This window comes from Panulirus ornatus, chromosome 1, assembly GCF_036320965.1.
Source record: "Panulirus ornatus isolate Po-2019 chromosome 1, ASM3632096v1, whole genome shotgun sequence".
NCBI lineage: Eukaryota > Metazoa > Arthropoda > Malacostraca > Decapoda > Palinuridae > Panulirus > Panulirus ornatus.
Window position 1 is genome coordinate 68,443,516 of NC_092224.1, and position 21,480 is coordinate 68,464,995.

At 41.0% G+C, this 21,480-nt stretch overlaps 1 protein-coding gene across 1 annotated transcript in view; it reads right to left on the reverse strand.

The window, feature by feature from the left end:
• The window catches only part of mib2 (mind bomb 2), a 330,213-nt gene that overhangs the window by 60,910 nt on the left and 247,823 nt on the right, over positions 1–21,480 (reverse strand). Inside the window, exon 8 of the mRNA XM_071663617.1 lies at positions 15,671–15,819. Within this exon, the coding sequence (XP_071519718.1) occupies positions 15,671–15,819 (149 nt within the window). The remainder of the gene's footprint in view (positions 1–15,670; positions 15,820–21,480) is intronic.

The window sequence follows — 21,480 nt, forward strand, 5'->3', positions numbered from 1 at the left end:
GAGATGTTTGAGGACAATGTGTGGTGTGAGGTGGTTTGATCGAGTAAGTAATGAAAGGGTAAGAGAGATGTATAGAAATAAAAAGAGTGTGCTTGAGAGAGCAGAAGAGGGTGTGTTGAAATGGTTTGGACATATGGAGAGAATGAGCGAGGAAAGATTGACAAAGAGGATATATGTGTCAGAGGTGGAGGGAACAAGGAGAAGTGGGAGACCAAATTGGAGGTGGAAAGATGGAGTGAAAAAGATTTTGTGTGATCGGGGCCTGAATATGCAGGAGGGTGAAAGGAGGGCAAGGAATAGAGTGAATTGGAGCGACGTGGTATACCGGGGTTGACGTGCTGTCAGTGGATTGAATCAAGGCATGTGAAGCGTCTGGGGTAAACCATGGAAAGCTGTGTAGGTATGTATATTTGCGTGTGTGGACGTATGTATATACATGTGTATGGGGGGGGTGGTTGGGCCATTTCTTTCGTCTGTTTCCATGCGCTACCTCGCAAACGCGGGAGACAGCGACAAAGCAAAAAAAAAATATATATATAGATATATATATATTCTTTCTTTTCTTTTTTCTTTTAAACTATTCGCCATTTCCTGCGTTAGCGAGGTAGCATTAAGAACAGAGGACTGGGCCTTTGAGGGAATACCCTCACCTGGCCCAATTCTCTGTTCCTTCTTTTGGAAAATTATAAAAAAAAACAAGAGGGGGGGATTTCCAGCCCCCCGCTCCCTCCCCTTTTAGTCGCCTTCTACGACATGCAGGGAATACGTGGGAAGTATTCTTAATCCCCTATCCCCAGGGATAATATATATATATATATATTTTTTTTTTATTATACTTTGTCGCTGTCTCCCGCGTTTGCGAGGTAGCGCAAGGAAACAGACGAAAGAAATGCCCCCCCCCCATACACATGTATATACATACATCCACACACGCAAATATACATACCTACACAGCTTTCCATGGTTTACCCCAGAAACTTCACATGCCCTGATTCAATCCACTGACAGCACGTCAACCCCGGTATACCACATCGATCCAATTCACTCTATTCCTTGCCCTCCTTTCACCCTCCTGCATGTTCAGGCCCCGATCACACAAAATCTTTTTCACTCCATCTTTCCACCTCCAATTTGGTCTCCCACTTCTCCTTGTTCCCTCCACCTCTGACACATATATCCTCTTTGTCAATCTTTCCTCGCTCATTCTCTCCATATGTCCAAACCATTTCAACACACCCTCTTCTGCTCTCTCAAGCACACTCTTTTTATTTCTATACATCTCTCTTACCCTTTCATTACTTACTCGATCAAACCACCTCACACCACACATTGTCCTCAAACATCTCATTTCCAGCACATCCATCCTCCTGCGCACAACTCTATCCATAGCCCACGCCTCGTAACCATACAACATTGTTGGAACCACTATTCCTTCAAACATACCCATTTTTGCTTTTCGAGATAATGTTCTCGACTTCCACACATTCTTCAAGGCTCCCAGAATTTTCGCCCCCTCCCCCATCCTATGATCCACTTCCGCTTCCATGGTTCCATCCGCTGCCAGATCCACTCCCAGATATCTGAAACACTTCACTTCCTCCAGTTTTTCTCCATTCAAACTTACCTCCCAATTGACTTGACCCTCAACCCTACTGTACCTAATAACCTTGCTCTTATTCACATTTACTCTTAACTTTCTTCTTTCACACACTTTACCAAACTCAGTCACCAGCTTCTGCAGTTTCTCACATGAATCAGCCACCAGTGCTGTATCATCAGCGAACAACAACTGACTCACTTCCCAAGCTCTCTCATCCCCAACAGACTTCATACTTGCCCCTCTTTCCAAAACTCTTGCATTCACCTCCCTAACAGCCCCATCCATAAACAAATTAAACAACCATGGAGACATCACACACCCCTGCCGCAAACCTACATTCACTGAGAACCAATCACTTTCCTCTCTTCCTACACGTACACATGCCTTACATCCTCGATAAAAACTTTTCACTGCTTCTAACAACTTGCCTCCCACACCATATATTCTTAATACCTTCCACAGAGCATCTCTATCAACTCTATCATATGCCTTCTCCAGATCCATAAATGCTATATACAAATCCATTTGCTTTTCTAAGTATTTCTCACATACATTCTTCAAAGCAAACACCTGATCCACACATCCTCTACCACTTCTGAAACCACACTGCTCTTCCCCAATTCTCTGTACATGCCTTCACCCTCTCAATCAATACCCTCCCATATAATTTACCAGGAATACTCAACAAACTTATACCTCTGTAATTTGAGCACTCACTCTTATCCCCTTTGCCTTTGTACAATGGCACTATGCACGCATTCCGCCAATATATATATATATATATATATATATATATATATATATATATATATATATATATATATATATATATATATATATTCCCATTTTAGAAAGTTAAAAAATACGAGGGGAGGATTTCTGGCCCCCCGCTCCCGTCTCCTCTAGTCGCCTTCTATGTATGTTTGAAGGAATAGTGGTTCCAACAATGTTGTATGGTTGTGAGGCGTGGACTATGGATAGAGTTGTGCGCAGGAGGATGGATGTGCTGGAAATGAGATGTTTGAGGACAATGTGTGGTGTGAGGTGGTTTGATCGAGTAAGTAACGTAAGGGTAAGAGAGATGTGTGGAAATAAAAAGAGCGTGGTTGAGAGAGCAGAAGAGGGTGTTTTGAAATGGTTTGGTCACATGGAGAGAATGAGTGAGGAAAGATTGACCAATAGGATATATGTGTCGGAGGTGGAGGGAACGAGGAGAAGAGGGAGACCAAATTGGAGGTGGAAAGATGGAGTGAAAAAGATTTTGTGTGATCGGGGCCTGAACATGCAGGAGGGTGAAAGGAGGGCAAGGAATAGAGTGAATTGGAGCGATGTGGTATACCGGGGTTGACGTGCTGTCAGTGGATTGAATCAAGGCATGTGAAGCGTCTGGGGTAAACCATGGAAAGCTGTGTAGGTATGTATATTTGCGCGTGTGGACGTATGTATATACATGTGTATGGGGGTGGGTTGGGCCATTTCTTTTGTCTGTTTCCTTGCGCTACCTCACAAACGCGGGAGACAGCAAAAAAAAAAAAAAAAAAAAAAAAAAAAAAAAAAAAATATATATATATATATATATATATATATATATATATATATTGGGGAAGAGCAGTGTGGTTTCAGAAGTGGTAGAGGATGTGTGGATCAGGTGTTTGCTTTGAAGAATGTATGTGAGAAATACTTAGAAAAGCAAATGGATTTGTATGTAGCATTTATGGATCTGGAGAAGGCATATGATAGAGTTGATAGAGATGCTCTGTGGAAGGTATTAAGAATATATGGTGTGGGAGGCAAGTTGTTAGAAGCAGTGAAAAGTTTTTATCGAGGATGTAAGGCATGTGTACGTGTAGGAAGAGAGGAAAGTGATTGGTTCTCAGTGAATGTAGGTTTGCGGCAGGGGTGTGTGATGTCTCCATGGTTGTTTAATTTGTTTATGGATGGGGTTGTTAGGGAGGTGAATGCAAGAGTTTTGGAAAGAGGGGCAAGTATGAAGTCTGTTGGGGATGAGAGAGCTTGGGAAGTGTCAGTTGTTGTTCGCTGATGATACAGCACTGGTGGCTGATTCATGTGAGAAACTGCAGAAGCTGGTGTCTGAGTTTGGTAAAGTGTGTGAAAGAAGAAAGTTAAGAGCAAATGTGAATAAGAGCAAGGTTATTAGGTACAGTAGGGTTGAGGGTCAATTCAATTGGGAGGTGAGTTTAAATGGAGAAAAACTGGAGGAAGTGAAGTGTTTTAGATATCTGGGAGTGGATCTGGCAGCGGATGGAACCATGGAAGTGGAAGTGGATCATAGGGTGGGGGAGGGGGCGAAAATTCTGGGAGCCTTGAAGAATGTGTGGAAGTCGAGAACATTATCTCGAAAAGCAAAAATGGGTATGTTTGAAGGAATAGTGGTTCCAACAATGTTGTATGGTTACGAGGCGTGGACTATGGATAGAGTTGTGCGCAGGAGGATGGATGTGCTGGAAATGAGATGTTTGAGGACAATGTGTGGTGTGAGGTGGTTTGATCGAGTGAGTAACGTAAGGGTAAGAGAGATGGGTGGAAATAAAAAGAGCGTGGTTGAGAGAGCAGAAGAGGGTGTTTTGAAGTGGTTTGGGCACATGGAGAGGATGAGTGAGGAAAGATTGACCAAGAGGATATATGTGTCGGAGGTGGAGGGAACAAGGAGAAGAGGGAGACCAAATTGGAGGTGGAAAGATGGAGTGAAAAAGACTTTGTGTGATCGGGGCCTGAACATGCAGGAGGGTGAAAGGAGGGCAAGGAATAGAGTGAATTGGAGCGATGTGGTATACCGGGGTTGACGTGCTGTCAGTGGATTGAATCAAGGCATGTGAAGCGTCTGGGGTAAGCCATGGAAAGCTGTGTAGGTATGTATATTTGCGTGTGTGGACGTATGTATATACATGTGTGTGGGGGGGGTTGGGCCATTTCTTTCGTCTGTTTCCTTGCGCTACCTCGCAAACGCGGGAGACAGCGACAAAGTATAAAAAAAAAAAAAAAAAAAAAAAAAATATATATATATATATATATATATATATATATATATATATATTTGTTAGAAGCAGTGAAAAGTTTTTATCGAGGATGTAAGCATGTGTACGTGTAGAAGAGAGGAAAGTGATGGTTCTCAGTGAATGTAGGTTTGCGGCAGGGGTGTGTGATGTCTCCATGGTTGTTTAATTTGTTTATGGATGGGTTGTTAGGGAGTGAATGCAAGAGTTTTGGAAAGAGGGGCAAGTATGAAGTCTGTTGGGATGAGAGGCTTGGGAAGTGTCATTGTTGTTCGCTGATGATACAGCACTGGTGGCTGATTCATGTGAGAAACTGCAGAAGCTGGTGTCTGAGTTTGGTAAAGTGTGTGAAAGAAGAAAGTTAAAGCAAATGTGAATAAGAGCAAGGTTATTAGGTACAGTAGGTTGAGGGTCAATTCAATTGGGAGGTGGTAATGGAATAAGTGATTGGAAGGATGTGTTTATATATCCTGGGGTGAGTGCTGGTCAGGGATGAATCCTGAATGGAGTGGATAAGGTGGGGAGGGCGAAATTTGGACTTTATATATATATATATATATATATTATCCCTGGGGATAGGGGATTAAGAGTACTTCCCACGTATTCCCTGCGTGTCGTAGAAGGCGACTAAAAGGGGAGGGAGCAGGGGGCTGGAAATCCTCCCCTCTCGTTTTTTTTTTTTTAATTTTCCAAAAGAGGGAAAAGGGGGGCCGGGTGAGGATATTCCAAAAAAGGCCCAGTCCTCTGTTCTTGGCGCTACCTCGCTGATGCGGGAAATGGCGAATAGTTTAAAAGAAAGATATATATATACATAAATGCCTATACACATACATATACATATCAAAATATCCCTAGGGATAGGGGAGAAAGAATATTTCCCACATATTCCCTGCATATCATAGAAGGCGACTAAAAGGGGAGGGAGCATGGGGGGGGCTGGAAATCCTCCCCTCTCGCTTTTAATTTCCCAAAAGAAGGAAAAGAGAAGGAGGCCAAGTAAGGATATCCCTTCAAAGGCTCAATCCTCCGTTCTTAAAGCTATCTCGCTAACGTGGGAAATGGCGAATAGTAGGAAAGAAACATCAAAATATACATACATATACATACACATACACATACAGAAATATACATATATACACATGTACATATTCATACTTGCTTGCCTTCATTCATTCCAGGTGCTACCCCATCTAACAGGAAACAGCATTACTACACCTTGCTTCAGCAAAGTAGCACCAGGAAAACAGAAAAAAAGGCTACATTCGTTCACACTCAGTCTCTAACTGCCATGTAATGCACCGAAACCACAGCTTCTTATCCACATCCAGGCCCCACACACCTTTCCATCGTTTACCTTAGATGCTTCACATGCCCTGGTTCAATCCATTGACAGCACGTTGACTCCGGTACATCATTCCAATTCATTCTATTCCTTGCACTCCTCTCATCCTCCTATATGTTCAGGCCCCGATTGCTCAAAGTCTTTTTCATTCCATCCTTTCACCTCCAATTTGGTCTCCCACTTCTCCTTGTTCCCTCCACCTCTGACACATATATCCTCTTTGTCAATCTTTCCTCGCTCATTCTCTCCATATGTCCAAACCATTTCAACACACCCTCTTCTGCTCTCTCAAGCACACTCTTTTTATTTCTATACATCTCTCTTACCCTTTCATTACTTACTCAATCAAACCACCTCACACCACATATTATCCTTAAACATTTCATTTCCAACACATCCATCCTCCTTCGTACAACCCTATCTATAGCCCGTGCCTCACAAACATATAACATTAATGGAACTATTACTCCTTCAAACATACCCATTATTGCTCTCCAAGATAATGTTCTCTCCTTCCACAAATTCTTCATGGCTCCCAGAACTTTTGCCCCCTCCCCCACCTTGTGACTCACTTCCGCTTCCATGGTTTCATTCGCTGCTACATCCACTCCAAGACATCTAAAACACTTCACTTCCTCCAATTTTTCTCCATTCAAACTTCCATTAACTTGTCCCTCAACCCTACTGAACCTAATAACCTTGCTCTTATTCACATTTACTCTCAACTTTCTCTTTTCACACACTTGTCCAAACTAAGTCACCAACTTCTGCACTTTCTCACTCAAATCAGCCACTAGAGCTGTATCATCGGTGAACAACTGACTCACTTCCCAGGCCCTCTCATTCCTAACAGACTGCATGCTCATACCTCTCTCCAGAACTCTTGCATTTACCTCCCAAACCACCCAATCAATAAACAAATTAAACAAATCCCTATCCCTGGGGATAGAGTTGAAAGAATACTTCCCATGTATTCCAGCCTGTTGTAGGTGACTAAAAGGGGCAGTAGTGCGGGGCTGGAAACCCTCCCCTCCTTGCATTTCAATTTCTAAATGGGGAAACAGGAGGAGTCAAGCAGGGAGTGCTCATCCTCCTCGAAGGCTTAGATTGGGATGTCTGAGTATGTGTGGATGTAACCAAGATGAAAAGGAAAGAGAGATAGGTAGTATATTTGAGGAAAGAAACCTGGATGTTCTGGAAGAGTGAAATGAAGCTCAAGGGTAAAGGGGAAGAATGGATTGGAAAAGTCTCGAGAGTAAAGTCAGGGGTTGGTGAGAGGACAAGGACTAAGGAAAGCCAGCCATTCTTTCGTCTGTTTCCTTGCACTACCTTGCTAACGCGGGAGACAGTGACAAAGCAAAATGAATAAATAATACTGAAGCAGGATTTGTAAGAGTGTGTGATAAAGTGTAAGAAAGTAAATTCCAGATTGATGTGGGTAAAACTGAAAGTGGATGGAGGGAGATGGGTGACAGGGGCAGCTGGTGGGATGTCTGATCACTATCTTCCATTGGTGAGGGTGAAGATTTGTGGAGGTTTTTGCAAAAGGTGAAACAATGTCAGAGAGAAAAGACAGATGAGAGTAAGTGAACTTGGAAAGGAGACTTGTGTGAAGAAATACCAAAAGAGACTGAGCATAGGATGGCAAAGGGTGAGAGCAAATGAAGTGAGGGGAGTGGATGAGGAATGGAAGGTATTTAAGGAAGCAGTGATGGAATGTGCAAGAGGTGCACATGGCATGCAAAAGGTGGGAGGTAGGCAGATTAGAAAGGGTAGTGAGTGATGGGATGAAATAAAGTTGCTACTGAGAGAGAGAGAGAGAGAGAGAGAGAGAGAGAGAGAGAGAGAGAGAGAGAGAGAGAGAGAGAGAGAGAGAGAGAGAGAGAGAGAAGGAGTCGGGTGGTACTTAGAGGGAAGAAATGCAAATGACTGGAAGATGTTTAAGAGAAAACAGCAGGAGGTCAGGAGGGATGTGCAGGGGTTGAAAAAGAGGGCAAATGAGAGTTGGGGTGGGAGAGTGTCATTAAGCTTTATGGGGAATAAAAAGATGTTTTGGAAGGGGGTAAATAATGTGCAAACGACGAGAACAAATGGGAACATCGGTATAGGTGGTAAATGGGGAAGTGATAACAAGTAGTGATGAAGTAAGGAGGAGATGAAGTGAGTATTTTGAAGGATTAAATGTATTTGATGATAGAATGGCAATGTAGGGTGTTCTATCAGGGTGGTATGTGAAGTGAGAGTGTCATGAAGAATGGTTTGGTGAAGAAAGAAGAGATGGTGAAAGCCTTGCCAAAGAAGAAATCCAGCATGAAGGCAGGAGAGAATGGAATTGCAATTGAATTTATCAAGAAAGTGGGTGACTGTAATATTGATTTGGTTGGTAAAGACGTTTCATGTATGTATGGATCATGGTGAAGTGCCCGAGGATTGATGGAATGCATATACAGTGCCACTGCATAAAGGCAAAAGGGGATGAAGGTGAGTGTTCAAACTAAGAGGTACAAGTTTATTGAGTGTACATGGTAAGTTGTATAGGAGGATACTGATTCAGAGGTTGAAGGCATATATAGAACATGATATTGGGGAGAAGCAGTGTGGTTTATGAAGTGATAGAGGATGTGTGGATCAAGTGTTTGCTTTGAGGAATGTGAGAAATACTTAGAAAAACAGATGGATATGTATGTGGCATCTATGGATCTGGGGAAGGCATATGATAGGGGTGATAGAGATGCTTTGTGGAAGGTCCTAAGAATATATGGTGTGGGAGGTAAGCGGCTGGAAGTACTGAGAAGTTTTAATCAATGGTGTAAGGCATTTGTACAAGCAGGAAGAGAGGCGAGTGAATGGTTACCAGTGAAGGCTGGTCTGTGGCAAGGATGCGTGATGTCACCATGGTTGTTTAATCTATAAATGAATGGGGTGGTGAGGGAGGTAAATGCAAGAGTTTTGGAGAGAGGGGTGAGTATGCAGTCTGTTGAGGATGAATGGGGCTGGGAAGTGAGTCAGTTGTTTGCTAATGATACAGCACTGGTGGCTCATTTGAGAGAAAAATTAATGAAGTTGGTGACCGAATTTGGAAGTGTGTGTGTAAGGAGAAAGTTGAGGACAATTGTGAACAAAAGCAAGGTAATTAGATTCAGCTGGGTGGAGAAACAAGTTAGTTGTGATGTAAGTCTGAATGGAAAAAAATTGGAGGAAAAGAAGTGTTTTAGATATCTGGAAGTGGTCTTAGCAGTAAATGGAACCATGGAAGCAGAAGGGGAGGAGGCGAAGTTCTGGGAGTGATGAAGAATGTGTGGAGAAAAAGAACATTATCACAGACAACAAAAATAGGTATGTTTGAGGGAACAGTAGTTCTAACAATACTATACAGTTGTGAGGCATGGGCTACAGACAGGGATGTGATGAGGAGGGTAGATGTGTTGGAAATGAAATGTGTGAGGATAATATGTGGTGTGAGGTGGTTTGATTCCATAAGTAATGAAAGGGTAAGAGATGTGTGGAAATAAAAAGTGTGGTTGAGAGAGCAGAAGAGGGTGTGCTGAAATGGTTTTGACATAAGGAGAGAATGGGTGGGGAAAGGTTGATAAGGAGATGGAGTGAAAAAGATTTTGAGCAATCAAAAGATTTTGAAAAAGATTTTGAGCCTGAACATGCAGGAGGGTGAAAAGTGTTAATGGAATGGGGTGAACTAGGGTTAACGTGCCATCAACGGACTGAACCAGGGCAAGTGAAATGCCCAGGGTAAACCATGGAAAGGTCAAAGGGGCCTGGATGTGGATAGGGAGCTGTGGTTTTGGTGTAATACACATGACAGCTAGAGAATGAGTGTGAGTGAATGTGCTCTTTCTTTGTCTATATTCTGGCGCTACCTCACTGATGTAAGGGGCGGCAATTGGGTGTGGGGGCAAAGAAAATATATATGTTATCTTTTCATTCATGTATTTGTGTCATTTCCTGTGTGGTAGGGTGGTGCTGGGAATGAACGAAGGCAAGCAAGTATGAAAATGTACATGTGTATGTGTGTATGTGCATGTATATTTATACATAATACCCTCCACACAAAATTCGAACCCGGACCGTTTGCATGGTAGCTGGGAACACTAACTGCTCAGCTAGACCCCGTTGCTCATGGATGTGAGATGAAGGGTATTTAATTACTGGTAATCAAATAGACATTTCCCTATTGGGGCGATCATAACTGAGTGGTTAGCATTCTCAGTAAGTTAGAGGGCATTATGTTCTATGAAAAGTGCACATTCATATGCGCTATATTCGTGTTCATATACCTCTATGATTACTGACTACTAGTAATGTGAGCTTCATAGGATCTGACCGGTCTAGACCCTGTTACTCATGGATGCGAGAAGAAGGGTATCGATTACTAGTAATCAAAGTTATTTCCCTATTGGGGTCTTCATAGCTGAGTGGTAAGCGTTTCCGGCCACAATGATTCCTTGCTATTGGATGGCACTATATGTTATATGAAAAGTGTGCATTCATATGCACTATATTCATGTATATGTATGTATGTATATACAGTGAACCCTCAATTTCATTGACAAATAGTGGGGAAGGGGAGTCGTTAATGCTAAAAGTCCATTAAACTGAATGTAACCTATTTCTCTTCCACATTTAAGTTCACATGCTTTCTTTTAACTATTCTATTACTGTGGGTTTTAGTGTGTGGTACGATAGTTGGGCGGCAGGCACCCGGTAGCCTGGGAACGCTTGCCAGGCAGTTGGAGGCAGGAGTCAGACTGAGATAAAGGTGACACCACCCCTCTCCTGTGAAAGGATACTTCTTTGTAACAAAGAAACAATTCTGAAATATCAGAAATGCTCTGTATACAACCTGACCACAAAATAGCTCGAGGAAGACTCAGACCAAAAAAAGCAAGTCTACCCCACACTACCAAAAACAAGTGAGATATGAAATGTGCATGATGTTGTGTTTGAAATTGTCTATCTATCTTTTTATTATTATTAATCAACATACTGTATTACTATTTGTCCGTTACATCTGAAATCCACAATGTTGGGGTCCATTAAATCACCATTAAATCGAGGGTTTACTGTATAAATGTATATGTATGTGTATAAGTATGTTTTGGAAGGAGGTAAATAGAGTGCGTAAGACAAGGGAACAAATGGGAACATCAGTGAAAGGGGCTAATGGGGAGGTGATAACAAGTAGTGGTGATATGAAGAGGAGATGGAGTGAGTATTTTGAAAGGTTTGTTGAATGTGTTTGATGATAGAGTGGCAGATATAGGGTGTTTTGGTCGAGGTGGTGTGAAAAGTGAGAGGGTTAGGGAAAATAATTTGATAAACAGGGAAGAGGTAGTAAAAGCTTTGCGGAAGATGAAAGCCGGCAAGGCAGTGGGTTTGGATGGTATTGCAGTGGAATTTATTAAAAAAAGGGGGTGACTGTATTGTTGACTGGTTGGTAAGGTTATCTAATGTATGTATGACTCATGGTGAGGTGCCTGAGGTCTGGCGGAATGCTTGCATAGTGCAATTGCACAAAGGCAAAGGGAATAAGAGTGAGAGCTCAAATTACAGAGGTATAAGTTTTTTGAGTATTCCTGGGAAATTATATGGGAAGGTATTGAATGAGAGGGGTGAAGGCATTACAGAGCATCAGGTTGGGGAAGAGCAGTGTGGTTTCAGAAGTGGTAGAGGATGTGTGGATCAGGTGTTTGCTTTGAAAAATGTATGAGAGAAATACTTAGAAAAGCAAATGGATTTGTATATAGCATTTATGGATCTGGAGAAGGCATATGATAAGAGTTCATAGAGATGCTCTGTGGAAGGTATTAAGAATATATGGTGTGGGAGGTAGGTTGTTAAAAGCAGTGACAAGTTTTTATCGAGGATGTAAGGCATGTGTACATGTAGGAAGAGAGGAAAGTGACTGGTTCTCAGTGAATGTTGGTTTGCGGCATGGGTGCGTGATGTCTCCATGGTTGTTTAATTTGTTTATGGATGGGGTTGTTAGGGAGGTGAATGCAAGAGTTTTGGAAAGGGGCAAGTATGCAGTCTGTTGTGCATGAGAGAGCTTGGGAAGTGAGTCAGTTGTTGTTCGCTGATGATACAGCGCTGGTGACTGATTCCAGTGAGAAACTGCAGGAGCTGGTGACTGAGTTTGGTAAAGTGTGTGAAATAAGAAAGCTTAGAGTAAATGTGAAAAAGAGCAAGGTTATTAGGTACAGTAGGGTTGAGGGAAAATGAACTGGGAGGTAAGTTTGAATGGAGAAAAACTGGAGGAAGTGAAGTGTTTTAGATATCTGGGAGTGGATTTGGCAGCGGATGGAACCACAGAAGCGGAAGTGAATCATAGGGTGGGGGAGGGGGCGAAAGTTCTGGGAGCATTGAAAAATGTGTGGAAGTCAAGAACGTTATCTTGGAAAGCAAAAATAGGTATGTTTGAAGGAATAGTGGTTCTAACAGTGTTATATGGTTGGGCATGGGCTATAGATAGAGTTGTGTGGAGGAGGGTGGATGTGCTGGAAATGAGATGTTTAAGGACAATATGTGGTGTGAGGTGGTTTGATCGAGTAAGTAATAAAAGGGTAAGAGAGATGTGTGGTAGTAAAAAGAGTGTGGTTGAGAGAGCAGAAGAGGGTGTTCTGGAATGGTTTGGTCACATGGAGATAATGAGTGAGAAAAGATTGACAAAGAGGATATATGTGTCAGAGGTGGAGGGAACGAGAAGTGGGAGACCAAATTGGAGGTGGAAAGATGGAGTGAAAAAGATTTTGTGTGATCGGGGCCTGAACATGCAGGAGGGTGAAAGGCGTACAAGGAATAGAGTGAATTGGAACGATATGGTATACCGGGATCAACGTGCTGTCAATGGATTGAACCAGGGCATGTGAAGCATCTGGGGTAAACCATGGAAAGTTTTGTGGGGCCTGGATGTGGAAAGGGAGCTGTGGTTTCAGTGCATTATACATGACAGCTAGAGACTGAGTGTGAACGAATGTGGCCTTTGTTGTCTTTTCCTAGCACTATCTTGAGCAAATGCGGGGGGAGGGAGTTTTCATTTCAAGTGTGGCGGGGTGGCGATGGGAATGAATAAGGGCAGACAGTATGAATTATGTATGTGTGTAGATATGTATATGTCTGTGTGTGTATATATATGTATACGTTGAGATGTATAGGTATGTATATGTGTGTGTGTGTGTGTGTGTGTGTGTGTGTGTGTGTATATATATACATGTGTATGTGGGTGGGATGGGCCATTCTTTCATCTGTTTCCTTGCGCTACCTCGCTAACGCGGGAGACAGCGACAAAGTATAATAAATAAATGAGTATAATAAATGTATATATATGTATATATACATGTATGTCTTTCTTTGTCTGTTTCCTGGAGCTACCTCACTGACATGGAAAATGGCAATTAAGTATGAAAATATAAAGCATACAATTAAATGTATCATTCACCAAAAAAGATGCGCACTGTGAGATTACCACTTGCTTCTCTGCTTTGCAAAAATTCTAAAATGTTGACTTCTGTGCTGCCCATATTTTTCTTACAGTATTTTCTTAATCTTGTACTTTGTCATTCATTTTTAATGTACGAATTATTCAAAAGCCCACTAAAGACAACAGTGTTTAAAAAAATATAAAAAGACATTTCACCATATCAAGGGGGGTTAAACTAAAAGCCAAAAATGCACAAAATAATTCCAAAAATGTTTATGTACACAATGGAATTAATACATAGTACTGAACCAAGTGATACTCTGAATACCGCTTAAACAATGAAAACAATCTATGAAACAGTACATGCAGAAATTAACATGACAAACTCCTATATCTGTCCCCTAACAATGAGCTAGTAATCATCATTTATGTTATAACACTTATGGTATATATATCACTATTTACATTACATCAAATTCCATAAAAAAATCATAATAGAAATATTAGAAAAACATAACTGAAAGATATCTTTACACCTTACGAGTAGAAACAATACATTTAGTCATGAAAGGGCATTCTCATATTACTGTGACATGGCCTCTGCTACTTAAAACCTGGAGCCTTTGCATCAGCTTTCATCGGGTACATTCTCTTTAGCATCTTTTTCTAGTACAGGCTGGTCTAGTCACAGTTCCATATCTGATTCAGTGTGTATATTTTCTCCTCAATAATCTTATGGAGTTTTACTTTCACATGCTATGGAGCCTCTACACCAGTTGTTGCATCCTCAGCTGACACTGTTATATTTTACAAGCTGACGTGACTGATAAAATAATGAAGCTTCAGGTAAAATTTCTTTTACCGGCTGGTTCACCTTTCTCCATCAATTTCCCTTGAATCTCAATGGCTTTATTTTCAGTTGTCTGCTCAGCCATAGGATAACGTAGCACCAACATTTATTGCATCTAGATTTTTAGGGCACACTTCATCTTGACATTTGTTGTAACTCTGAAATGCACTGCTATCTTAAAATATATGACTTACTTATCATACAATCATTATCTTGAACTTTCCTGCACAATAAAGGCCTTCTTTACTTTCTTGGCAAGTTCACTTGTAGCAAGAGTACTTGCTAGATGCTTTGGCACAGTGGTGACAGGTTCAAGGGGCCAGAAGAGTAAAAAATACAGTATACGAGTGGTAAATAATATGTCCCTACTATCTAAATGATAGCAAAGAAATGATGCAATGGGCACTGCGGTATGCACAGCATCAGTACCCAATTGCACAGGGCCAGCTTGGTTCATGCTGCATTGCCATGACTCGTGTAATATTAAAAAAAATGGGTGTATCCTAGGTGCTCATGCTAAATCAAGATTTTTATATCAAATTGTGCTATATCCCAACACTATTGTACTAATATGTTGTTCAAATTGTATGAATAATCAGACTACAGAAATAAGAAGCATGCAGTAATGGCATCATATCCTGCATTTCTAATAATTCACTGCATGAGCCAAAGTACATTTTTTCTGAGCTATGTTAGCATGTTATTGTTCAAGATGTTCTGTTTATCATTCTTTTCTCATTTGTAATCTAACATGTTTCTTATGCGCTTTCATCACTTTCAGAGAAGCATAATATGTGCATATTTTTACACAAATTAGTTATGCAAAACCATGTAAAAGCAAATCCATGCTCAATAAAAACAAATTTAGATAGTAAAATGTAAATCATATATGAGTGAATTCAGCTCTTGTAAATTCAGTATAAATGATAAGAGTCAAGTATCATGTTCACGTATCACTCAATTGCTGAGGGATTAAGCATCAAAAGGAATAAAATCAGTCATCTCCATTCACTAACATGACACTTCCAGTCGTACCACACAAATATACTCTCAACTCACTTGTGCGCCTCATGAAAGTCATCCTGATCTCAGTGAACATTTTGTCCATTTGAGCACACTACATTCTCACCACCCCTTTTTTTCAATCTGTTCAGGTGGTCTTGGGAATTTTGAGGATTTGTTTACAGTTTGTAAACTGGTAACAAGTAATTGGTCTTTAAAGGAGGTTTAGAGGTCACCTTCTTACAGTAACTTAGACTTCATGACTGATTTAGAGCAACTTTAATGAATCTACATGAAATACAAGCAATTGCACTCTAAACTTGATTTTACCATGGTTTAGAATAAAATTTTCTCAGCTCAAAACTTATTTTTTGCCAAGCAATACCTCAAGTCACTTAAAAAAGACACCTTAATAATCAAAACTTACCCAAAGGCAGCATAATGCAGAGCCAAATCTCCATCATCGTCAGCAATATCTAATGATGCTTTGTCGTCAAGCAAGAGTCGTACAATATCCATATGACCCTGATGACAAGCAACCTGCAGGCATGTCTTACCAGAACTTCGTCCATCAACCTGCAAACCAAGAATTAGTTTGGATGGTGAGAAAATTCATTCTTCATTGTGACACAGTGTGAGCTACACAATGTGAGACAAGGTTAGACATGAGAAAAATACCTCTGTAGCTACTACTCAATACAGTCCAGGGTCTGGTCACTAAAAGGAAAACATTTTAAATTCTTTCTCAGCAGCATCTTCTGGCAATCTTCCCTTTGCTGATACACCACCTGTTATTCCCAAATGCAGTTCAAGGTCATCAAGGATGAATATGGGTTGGGCAAGATGCATAACTACCTTTCTCTTTACACATGACAATATTCAGTGGTACACAACAGATAAGTACCACCTGGGTATGAGCATAAAAATAGTGCTCCTTTTTCCATCCTCTTTTTTGGTGAACTTTCCTGTCACTTGCATCGTTATAATTTAAATGAACTTATTAAAGCTGCTTAATACACTTACATGGTATTCCTAAAGTCACTGTATTATTGCAAACAATTTCAAATTCCCTAGTAGATGCAGTAAGTGAGGCTATTTGCAAGGACATGGATAACACACCTGCCTTGCTAAGCAATATCCCTTAATTTTGTATTTTTCTGTCATTGTTGAACTAGTCTGTTTGTTTCCCTTGAATTAAGATATAACAATTAAAAAGATTCTTGTATCACATTTTATGCACATTTCTTAGCCTAGTTAACATTCAAAACTATTTTTAGACTTCCCTAATTCTCATACAAGTAAATGATGCTGACTGCTCAAGGTCTCATATGAGTTTCTAATTGTTCCATCCTTCATTTGAAATCCCACCAGATGTTTGATTCCATAGATTAACCAAAGATTTCACTTACAGTCTCGTGCCATTGCTAAAAAAAACTATTACATGTCTCACCCAACCACAGATGATCCTGGAAAATGCATGTACATTGACTTGGCATGATGCCACACACATACACCCATGACCATTCGATGTGTATGATACACAAAGCAAAGGATGAATATGTGATGAAAAGGAAAGCTTACAATACATATATTACACTTTCAAATGAAATACATTTGTGCAAGAAAAGAAATATATATATTTGTAATTTGTAGAAGGTAGACCAGAACTTGAATACTTTTGAGCATTTCTGATAATGAAAAACAATATAAATGTTAATTAATCAAATAAAAATACAAACATATCCCTGGGGATAGGGGAGAAAGAATACTTCCCACGTATTCCATGCGTGTCGTAGAAGGCGACTAAAAGGGGAGGGAGCGGGGGGGGCTGGAAATCCTCCCCTCTCTTTTTTTTTTTTTTTTTAATTTTCCAAAAGAAGGAACAGAGAACGAGGCCAGGTGAGGATATTCCCTCAGAGGCCCAGTCCTCTGTTCTTAACGCTACCTTGCTAACGCGGGAAATGGCGAATAGTATGAAAGAAAGAAAAAATACAAACAACTTTGTCTGGGTTATTGCTTAATACAGGTCTTCAGGGATTCCATTATTGTCATATTCATTTATCTATTCATAAATGAAGTTCTGCAAAACATTTGCTTCACTGGTGAATGACCAACCACATAATTTTTTTTTTTTTTTGTTTTTTTTGGTAAGTATTTCTTACAAACATTCTTAAGGCAAACACCTGATTCACACACCCTTTACCACTTCTGAAACCACACTGCTCCTCCCAATCTGAAGCTCTCAATCAATACCCTCCCATATAATTTGCAAGGAATACTCAACAAACTTATACCTCTGTAATTTGAGCACTCACTCTTATCCCCTTTGCCTTTGTACAATGGCTCAATGCACGCATTCCGCCAATCCTCAGGCACCTCACCATGAGTCATACATACATTAAATAACCTTACAACCAGTCAACAATACAGTCCTTTTTTAATAAATACTCTGCAATACCATCCAAACCTGCTGCCTTGCCGCTTTTCATCTTCCGCAAAGCTTTTACTACCTTTTCTCTGTTTACCAATCATTTTCCCTAACCCTCGCACTTTGCACACCACCTCGACCAAAACACCCTTTATCTGCCACTCTATCATCAAACACATTCAACAAACCTTCAAAATACTCACTCCATCTCCTTCTCACATCACCACTACTTGTTATCACCTCCCTATTAGCCCCCTTCACTGATGTTCCCATTTATCCCTTGTCTTACGCACTTTATTTACCTCCTTCCAAAACATCTTTTTTCTCCCTAAAATTTAATGATACTCTCTCACCCCAACTCTCATTTGCCCTCTTTTTAGCCTCTTGCACCTTCTCTTTCCTTTTCTAACAGGTCACATTACTATAAAGGATAATATTGGTATGAGAGAACAACCTTACCTCCTAAAGGAAATATAAAAATTTTCCGTAATGAAGTTCTGCAAAACATTTGCTTCACTGGTGAATGACCAACCACATAATTTTTTTTTTTTTGCTTTGTCGCTGTCTCCCGCATTTGCGAGGTAGCGCAAGGAAACAGACGAAAGAAATGGCCCAACCCACCACCATACACATGTATATACATACGTCCACACACGCAAATATACATACCTACACAGCTTTCCATGGTTTACCCCAGACGCTTCACATGCCCTGATTCAATCCACTGACAGCACGTCAACCCTGGTATACCACATCAATCCAATTCACTCTATTCCTTGCCCTCCTTTCGCCCTCCTGCATGTTCAGGCCCCGATCACACAAAATCTTTTTCACTCCATCTTTCCACCTCCAATTTGGTCTCCCTCTTCTCCTTGCTCCCTCCACCTCCGACACATATATCCTCTTGTCAATCTTTCCACACTCATTCTCTCCATGTGCCCAAACCATTTCAAAACACCCTCTTCTGCTCTCTCAACCACGCTCTTTTTACTTCCACACATCTCTCTTACCCTTTCATTACTTATTCAATCAAGCCACCTCACACCACACATTGTCCTCAAACATCTCATTTCCAGCACATTTCCACCCTCCTCCGTACAAAATCTATGTATAGCCAACGCCTCGCAACCATATAACATTGTTGGAACCACTATTCCTTCAACATTAACTCGCAGATCACCATCAGGATAAACCCTGGCAACAACTCCAGTCTTTCCTAGAGCCTGTGATATCAAGCAAACTGTTACAATGCAATCACCACTTAACAAAACCAAAAATCTAGATTGATATGGGTAAAACTGAAAGTTGATGGAGAGAGATGGTGATAATTGGTGCATATGCACCTGGCATGAGATGAAAGATCATGAGAGGCAAGTGTTTTGGGAGCATCGTGAATGATGTGTTAATGGTTTTGATGCACGAGACCGGGTTATAGTGATGGGTGATTTGAATGCAAAGGTGAGTAATGTGCAGTTGAGGGAATAATTGGTATACATGGGGTGTTCAGTGTTGTAAATGGAAATGGTGAAGAGCTTGTAGATTTATGTGCTGAAAAAGACTGGTGATTGGGATACCTGGTTTAAAAAGAGAGATATAATAAGTATACGTATGTAAGTAAGAGAGCATGGCCAGTGAGCATTACTGGATTACGTGTTAATTGACAGGAGTGCAAAAGAGAGACTTTTGGAATGTTAATGTGGCTGAGAGGTGCAACTGGAGGGATGTCAGATCATTATCTTGTGGAGGCGAAGGTGAAGATTTGTAGAGGTTTTCAGAAAAGAAGAGAGAATGTTGGGGTGAAGAGAGTGGTGAGAGTAAATGAGCTTGGAAAGGAGACTTGTGTGAGGAAGTACAAGGAGAGACTGAGTGAGGAAAGATTGACCAAGAGGATATATGTGTCGGAGGTGGAGGGAACGAGAAGTGGGGAGACAAATTTTGGGAGGTGGAAAGATGGAGTGAAAAAGATTTTGAGTGATCGGGGCCTGAACATGCAGGAGGGTTGAAACGCGTGGCAAGGAATAGAGTGAATTGATCAATGTGGTATACGGGGTTGATGTGCTGTCAATGGATTGAATCAGGGCTTGTGAAGCGTCTGGGGTAAACCATGGGAAAGTTGTGTGGGGCTTGGATGTGGAAAGGGAAGCTGTGGTTTCAGGCATTATTGCATGACAGCTGGAGACTGAGTGTGAGTGAATGGGGCCTTTGTTGTCTTTTCCTGGCGCTGCCTCGCGCACATGAGGGGGGAGGGGGATGTTATTCCATGTGTGGCGCGTGGGATGGGGTGTAGTAGGGACAGACAGTGTGAATTGTGTGCATGTGTGTATATGTGTGTGTCTGTGTGTGTATATTTTTTTTTTTTTTTTCTCCCTAACCCTCGCACTTTGCACACCACCTCGACCAAAACACCCTTTATCTGCCACTCTATCATCAAACACATTCAACAAACCTTCAAAATACTCACTCCATCTCCTTCTCACATCACCACTACTTGTTATCACCTCCCTATTAGCCCCCTTCACTGATGTTCCCATTTATCCCTTGTCTTACGCACTTTATTTACCTCCTTCCAAAACATCTTTTTTCTCCCTAAAATTTAATGATACTCTCTCACCCCAACTCTCATTTGCCCTCTTTTTAGCCTCTTGCACCTTCTCTTTCCTTTTCTAACAGGTCACATTACTATAAAGGATAATAATGGTATGAGAGAACAACCTTTCCTCCTAAAGGAAATATAAAAATTTTCCGTATGAAGTTCTGCAAAACATTTGCTTCACTGGTGAATGACCAACCACATAATTTTTTTTTTTTTTTTTTTTTTTTTTTTTTTTTTTTTTTTTTTTTTTTTTCTCCCTAACCCTCGCACTTTGCACACCACCTCGACCAAAACACCCTTTATCTGCCACTCTATCATCAAACACATTCAACAAACCTTCAAAATACTCACTCCATCTCCTTCTCACATCACCACTACTTGTTATCACCTCCCTATTAGCCCCCTTCACTGATGTTCCCATTTATCCCTTGTCTTACGCACTTTATTTACCTCCTTCCAAAACATCTTTTTTCTCCCTAAAATTTAATGATACTCTCTCACCCCAACTCTCATTTGCCCTCTTTTTAGCCTCTTGCACCTTCTCTTTCCTTTTCTAACAGGTCACATTACTATAAAGGATAATAATGGTATGAGAGAACAACCTTTCCTCCTAAAGGAAATATAAAAATTTTCCGTATGAAGTTCTGCAAAACATTTGCTTCACTGGTGAATGACCAACCACATAATTTTTTTTTTTTTTTTTTTCTATACTTTGTCGCTGTCTCCCGCGTTTGCGAGGTAGCGCAAGGAAACAGACGAAAGAAATGGCCAACCCACCACCATACACATGTATATACAATACGTCCACACACGCAAATATACATACCTACACAGCTTTCCATGGTTTACCCCAGACGCTTCACATGCCTTGATTCAATCCACTGACAGCACGTCAACCCTGGTATACCACATCAATCCAATTCACTCTATTCCTTGCCCGCCTTTCACCCTCCTGCATGTTCAGGCCCCGATCACACAAAATCTTTTTCACTCCATCTTTCCACCTCCAATTTGGTCTCCCTCTTCTCCTTGCTCCCTCCACCTCCGACACATATATCCTCTTGTCAATCTTTCCACACTCATTCTCTCCATGTGCCCAAACCATTTCAAAACACCCTCTTCTGCTCTCTCAACCACGCTCTTTTTACTTCCACACATCTCTCTTACCCTTTCATTACTTATTCAATCAAGCCACCTCACACCACACATTGTCCTC